Genomic DNA, 7,447 nt, shown 5'->3' on the forward strand with positions numbered 1-7,447 from the left:
AGATGAGATATCATGGACGATAGTCGATATGAAACAATGTTACTACATGTACAGAAACACGTGTATCTACGTCTGTCTATGTTCTGTTAGTATTCTCTACAGAGTACCTGCTGAGATCTATCACAATGTTATACTTAATTCACAGGACTAGGCATATTTCTACCAGCAGGTGCCCGTAACGTAGTACAAACATACATGTATCTCCCACACTAAGACATAGTTGAGACAACTGTGCGGATCTATTACAATATTATACTTTATTCACAGGACTAGGCATATTTCTACCAGCAGTTATTCGTATCGTTATACCCACATCCATAGAAGTAACATTAAGTAATGCATGTATCTGCCACAATAAGGCATAGCTCGATCTCGACAACATCATTGAGAAATATATGTTCAATTATTAAATAGATAACTTAAATTAAAATCGATTTAAATGATTGACCAATAAGATGGCTGAAACAATGACATGGTTAAGTTTTTGATAATAAGATCCAGGTTTGTCTCGGAGTACCATCATTTAAATAAAATAAAATAAAAGAAGAGAGAAAGAATAAGAGGGTATATTATGAGTATAAATATTGAGATCTTGAGTTTATTTTCGAACAATCGGTTTACAGTTTCCCACCAAAGAAATACCAATCATTTTCTACTTTCTGTTTCTATTTATCGGGAATGTGGGGTATTCAGACACAGAGTGTTTGGTGAGGAGTGATCTTTCAATGTCTTGATAATAGGTGGATGTTCATATCTTATCAGATGCACGTGTTAAATAATGCACATACTGGAATCTGTTGTATTGAATATTAAAGGGGAGATTGTGTGCTAGTGGCACAAATTAGATTGAATATTAAACTGTCTGTCAGCTCTTTATAAAACAGGTATAGTGAATGATTCCTAATTACCAAAATCTCACAATATATGAATTTATCTTATTACCATGCAATCAAATTGAGTTTTTTCATCAATTTCAGTGGATAGATTAATTATTATTTTGTGAATTTATTTCTTATTACTTGCCTGATTTTCAAAACTTGCCTGATTTTCAAAAAGTTCTCTCAATTAGCCCTATTTCTTCATTACGGCAACGGTAGCCCATAAATATCTTAAAATAGTCTTCCCATACGATGGTACAAAGAAATAACACAGTCCATGTAGGACACATACGTAGTTAGAATTTATATATTCTCTGTAATAGACGTATACTGCCTCTTTAAGTAAGTATATATATCTATAACATAAAGTCTACCAATATTCAACTCGTCTCCACCCGTCTTTATCATCGATATCATTCAGTTGAAAGGCCAGAATCCTGTTTATTACTCATGTATCTAATAATTTACCTGAAACTCGCTATTGTTTGTTTTTACCCCTCCCTGTGTTTATTTGATTCTCTTATTGTGTTAGTAAACAGACAGAAAAAGATTAAAAACGATTCTGATGTGAATGAAATCGATGTATTGATATATTTGTACACATTGTTATACATCGTACGGTAATACACTGTTATACATCGTAATACACCGTTATACATTGTAGTACATTGTTGTACATTGTTCATTGTTAAACATCGTTGTTGTACAATATTATGTTTGTGTTATTAGCACACTGTTGTACATTACTGTAAATGTTTTGAAAATTGTTGTACACTATACATTATTGTACATATCTATTGTTATGCTTGTAAACAGCATTGTACATTGTTGTACACTGAAATACGTTGTCCATCGTCATGTTTGAACACACTGTTGTACATATCTGTACACTGATACAAAATACACACATTGCTGTACATTATTATGTTTGTACACTGTTATAAACTGTTGTACATTGTACAAGTTTTGTTGCACGTAAATGTATGATAGCTATGCGTCGAAATATAAAACCTAGAAATGTCTTGATATTTTTGACTGTCTTGATATTTAATAGAGCTTGTTTCTAGACCTACATCAGGTAATATTTATTAGGTGTCGTCTTGTGCCAATATCCAGGGAGGTATCAGACAGACAAACTGTTCCTGATTAACCAAAAATAATCGATGATGGCTATATAACGTATTGTAATATTCAAATATTTGTATAAGTTACGAGAATAGAGTTTTACAATCAGATTCTCAACACGGATTTGAGTGCGCATTCAGTGAGGACGTTCTTGCAATTTGGAGCTGAAATATCCAAAATTCCAAGACTATCGCCATTTGTCAATTGTCAATTAGTTCTTAAAGGTATTTGTCACCACGGGTAAAATTTTCATTGTAAATAATACTTTTTAGGGCAGGGGGATTTTTCCAGAAATCAGACCTTACCAGAAATTTGTTAATTTCTAATCGTGTGATTGTTACAATATATTGGTACAAAGTTTTAGAATTGTTCTGTAGCTACTCGGGTTTCACCAACCTTGTCAATAATCTTATGAATGACATATCTTGTTAAGTAGGTGAATTCTCAGACGTCATGTATTATCGTCTGCAATCAGCGGTAATTAATTATCTCCCTTTATCAAGCGATCGTCTGCTCTAAAAACACGTCTGTTACAACCATCATACGTCATATTTTACCAGGTTGTTGAGTGATGGGCCTTGTTCTTTCAAATAATTTGTCAAAACATGCAACAAGCCTTTTTGTCTCTTTGGCAGCTTTTTTGGCTGGTAATTATCAACAATGAATTTGCGTTGTAGTGTCTTATATCTAAGTCAAGATTTTAAACTAGTAAATTTCACCAAAGTTCCGTTGTGCCGTATCTTCCAAGAGCTAATTAAAGTTCTCTTGCAGATTTGTTTTACTTACACAGAGTCCAGATTACCAGTCGATAACTAGGCACATTCCAGAGAGGTACTAGGCGTGGCATGAGAATTTTTCATACCTATTTGGAACAAGTGAACAAGGGTGTCATGTATTTAGTGGTATTTAGATTGTTTAAAGGTGTCCTTACACCAGTTGCATATGGTTACGAATAAAAATACCGGTTATAAGTTTCAAACGCAACTCTCATGTGATTGAGATGTGACCTGCGTTCGGAAGTCATGACCACTTTTATTATTTAACATACGCAAATGGTAATCACCATGGGGTAAAGAAATCTTTAACGGCAAAGACCTCACATGTCATCTTGTTCAATAATAATATAACACAACAAAACCTTTAATTTATTTTATTTGATAATTCACGATCCTACAATATAACTTGAACGTTTTAAATTCCTACTGCAACCACTGATTCTCATCTTATTAACCAGATAGAAACATTTACATAAATATACCAAAATAAACACTTTAATAACGTGAAACTATCAAAAAATGTCGAATTGACATACATATATACCCAAAAAAAACATTGATTATGTAAAATCTCTAAATGATGTCGAATTGACAAACCTAAATACCAAAAAAACAATATCAGCCATGTGAACCCTCTAAAAGAGTCTATTCTTTATATAATATTAGAAACACCGTATATCGAACATTTTTCATTACTTCAAGTGGCTTTTTGAGAATTTGAATCCATTCGAGGAAAACGCTCAGTTATAATTTGTTTGGATGGATCTAAGGACAGTTGGGAATATCACTCAAATGATTACATCTAGAGAATCTCACGTCGAAACCAGTATTAGCTGGACAAGGTTTTGATGTGAATCGACCACGAATACACTGTAGATACCGTGTACAGTCCGTCGGATCGAGAAATATATCATAACCGTTACCAGTACACGCATCTACAATATCAAAACATTGTGTATTACTGTAAATACTGTTAGATTCTATTTACACTGATTTCTTACTCTTTGTATGTATATCAGATCACTTTAAGCTTATATATATACCCTATCAGTCTAGCTGTCAAACCTGACTACCAAATAAACAGAGCTATGCTATGTGGACTCTTCTGGAGGGAATCTGGATTGTTAACCCTCAAAACCAAATAAACACTAGCTATGTATTCAGAACACAAGTTATATAGATATACTACTTCTAGGTTTATTATATACTACGTTTAGAAACACATACAGGTAACATTAAAAACACAAGATATATAGATATACTACTTCTAGGTTTATTATATACTACGTTTCAAAACATATACAGGTAATAAACCCAGAAGTAGAATATCCATATAACTTGTCTTCTTAATGTTTACTCTCAGGGATGCTGAATAAAAAAGAACTTATTCGCAGATTGATGAATTTAAACTTACCAGGCCCTTGGACACAACCTGGTATATGTTGAAGATGATCGCATCGAAATCCATTAAAGCCCGTCCCTGTTGGACATCTTCTGGGTATTAACAAACCAGGGAATGCACAGTGTAAATATCCAGTGCAGTCGGTTGGATCTGCTCTAATCTCACCAGTAAGACACTGGGCTACAAATAAAAAATAAATATATATATATTTTAACAGTGGTATTTCTATATCACTCTACAATTGATGTATTGTGCACTATTTTAACAGTGGTATTTCTATATCACTCTACAATTGATGTATTGAGCACTATTTTAACAGTGGTATTTCTATATCACTCTACAATTGATGTATTGAGCACTATTTTAACAGTGGTATTTCTATATCGCTCTACAATTGATGTATTGAGCACTATTTTAACAGTGGTATTTCTATGTCGCTCTATAATTGATGTATTGAGTACTATTTTAACAGTGGTATTTCTATGTTGCTCTATAATTGATGTATTGGGAACTATTTTAACAGTGGTAAATGATTTGTTATTGTTGATAAATGAATGATTAAATAAGTGAAAAGTTTTAAGAATGAATGAATATATAAATTGAACATACCTGAGATATAGACTACAACATTGAGCATTAACACAACTAGAAGCTTCATTTTGACAATCTGTTGGATTCAAGTGAATCTAACCAATGTTGTTGATGATTTGACAAGATTAGCGACAGTCTGGGTGTTTTATATATTATTAATTAATTATTAAAGGAAAAAGTTAAAATATTTCTATTCATTTCTTTAAAGGGATGGATGTGCCATTTTGGGAGATTCATTTTGGTCTTTCCGCACCCATCCCTTTAATCTCTTTCTATTCATAAACCAAGTACTAACGAACAACAAAAAAAACCCAAACAATATATTGACGAAACATTAGTAGCAGCTAATGGGCTGTTCATATGAGAAAGTATATCAATCATAAGTGAGTAAGTATTTCATAATGGATAGTGGTATCTGGTGTCTAGAAGAGTAAGCATACCCTGGCTGGCACCACACCCGTCATAGTTACTTTTCATATATAACTATCCCATGAAAACTTAAATTTCAAATGAAAAAAAAAATACCGGTTCTCTTCCTTTAACTTTACTCCTCAAATTAATTAATTTTAAAAAAATGCTAGGGGACACATTCTTATTAGTTTATAAACCATTCAGGAAGGTGGGTGATTCAGGAGAGATCACTGGCAAGAGGTTTGACCAAGGACCAGCTGGTAGAAAGGATCCTTGTGAACCCAAGTTATTATTCTTGTAAGAACAATGCAAAGAGGTTTGACCAAGGATCCTCGTGAACCTCTGTTGTTATTCTTGTAAAATTTTGATGTTTCTTTCCTTGTTAAGGGTTGACAATTCCAATGGAACTTCCATTTTGAGAATCTGCTGATTACACCGTGAAAGATGGTATAGTTTTTTGAGCTTTCTGTCCGTCATCATATTCTGTTTAATTTTAATTTGGATCTGTGATTGTTTTTTGTCTAGAAACTAGAGAATATGTTTTAGATAAGACTGGTTTGCAACTACGATTGTTCAGTCAAAGGTGCTCAAAGGTTGACCAAATTCAGGGATGGTAGGATTTTCCCGGATTCCGATAGCATCAGTGCAGTTGGTTCGTTGACCACGAATCGCCCTCGGGACATATTAGTAGACCATAAACCGACATAAATAATCCTTAACCTCAGGATATCGTCAATCTATTTAAAAATTAAAATTTCCTTTTCTTTGTGTAGGCTATATTTCGTCTGAACAGTTTTCTCCCGCCGTCGTGACGTCTTATGGTGTTGTTTTTAACCAATCAAAGATAGTAATGTAGGATTCGTTTCCTGCCAAAGTAAATCAACAAGGCACAATTTAAGTTAGCAAGAAACGGATTCTACATCTTTGATTGGTTCGAAATAACGTTATTACAACATAACTGTGGAATTTAGATAAGATTGGGTTGTTATACATTGGGCTTTATTTATTGCACACAAAATGACAGTTGGCTTGGCTGGTGGCTGCCAGTCTACAAACCAACAAAATCAATTAGGTAGACATTTTTTATTAACTAATTAATCAATTAAAATTTAAAAATGCTGAAGGTGAATTTGAACCTAAATTTTTTTGCTGACCATTGATCTCAATATCAGTCGATCATCTGCGCTAAACGACATAGATATAGGATGAATTGGGTATATTTATTAATACGTCCTGGTCCCAAACCCTGATCCCAAACCCTGGACCCAAACGTTCTGAACGTTTTAGAATGGGCCTATTCTACTAGGTTGACTTAATCCGTTTTATTTGATAAAAAATCCTCAGATTTCAGATTAGTTAAATTTTTAAAATTCTTAACAGATCAAAGTAACAGAAGGTCATCTTCTAATTTCATTGTTTAACATGTCAAGAGCGATAACTCGTGTAATAAAGGAGATAAGCAAACTGGAAATTTAGATAACTCAGTATCGGCGCGAGTGACCTCTCGGTTTATCTTCATAATAAATTAAAGAATAATAAACATTACCGATTCAATTAGAAATTAGAGACTGGATCTTGTAAATGTTGGTGTTATGGTGACATGTTTCTCCAGTCCCTTTTTATTTAAGTAATAAACTGTTACCCTATGGCGGTTATGGTCGTATATCAGGTTGGCTGGAAAATTGAATAAATGCGCAATTTTCCAGCCAAACCTTTGTCCTGATATACGACCATAACCGCCAGCTTATTGCTTATATTTACGTTTTCAAGACTTTCTGATTTTGATACAAAGACTTTAATATGAATTTATAACGTTTGGGACTACCGACATGATTGTTTACATTGGAGACCGCCTATTTGATATAATGACGTCAATGAATTTGCATCAGTCCAATGCAATACGATATGGCAATTTTTAAGCTTTTACGTGTACAGCCTGTAACCTACGGGATGTTTGGTTATTGTCCAATCCACTCAACTGGGCGCTTTTGTACCTAACTTCGGTGCAAGCAGAGCATTGATTTGATAATATGACTTCCAATGTTTTGCCCCATCCACGCGAGTGTTTTCTGGCTATTTTCTTACAGTGTGCACGGAAGTGAAGTTATATTGTGGGTGATTTTATTACAGTGTACACGGGGCCTGGGTTTGTTGTCTGTGAAGAAGACAATATTATTTTTTAAGAGTGTTTTTATCAGAACACGGTAATGAGGTGAATAAAGTCGCTGTATTTCAGATAAAACACAATTCATTCATCTCATATT

At 33.6% G+C, this 7,447-nt stretch overlaps 1 protein-coding gene across 1 annotated transcript; it reads right to left on the bottom strand.

Annotated features, from left to right (window-relative positions):
* Window positions 1–3,544: 3,544 nt before the first annotated feature.
* On the bottom strand, window positions 3,545–4,839 carry LOTGIDRAFT_171147 (hypothetical protein; the record flags this gene model as incomplete). The annotated part of the gene is made up of 3 exons (XM_009047330.1): window positions 3,545–3,714; window positions 4,194–4,361; window positions 4,791–4,839. The coding sequence occupies 3 exons, from the start codon at window positions 4,837–4,839 to the stop codon at window positions 3,545–3,547; spliced, it is 387 nt and encodes a 128-aa protein (XP_009045578.1).
* Between the last annotated feature and the right edge of the window lie 2,608 nt (window positions 4,840–7,447).

The sequence above is a fragment of the Lottia gigantea genome (assembly GCF_000327385.1).
Source record: "Lottia gigantea unplaced genomic scaffold LOTGIsca_110, whole genome shotgun sequence".
NCBI lineage: Eukaryota > Metazoa > Mollusca > Gastropoda > Lottiidae > Lottia > Lottia gigantea.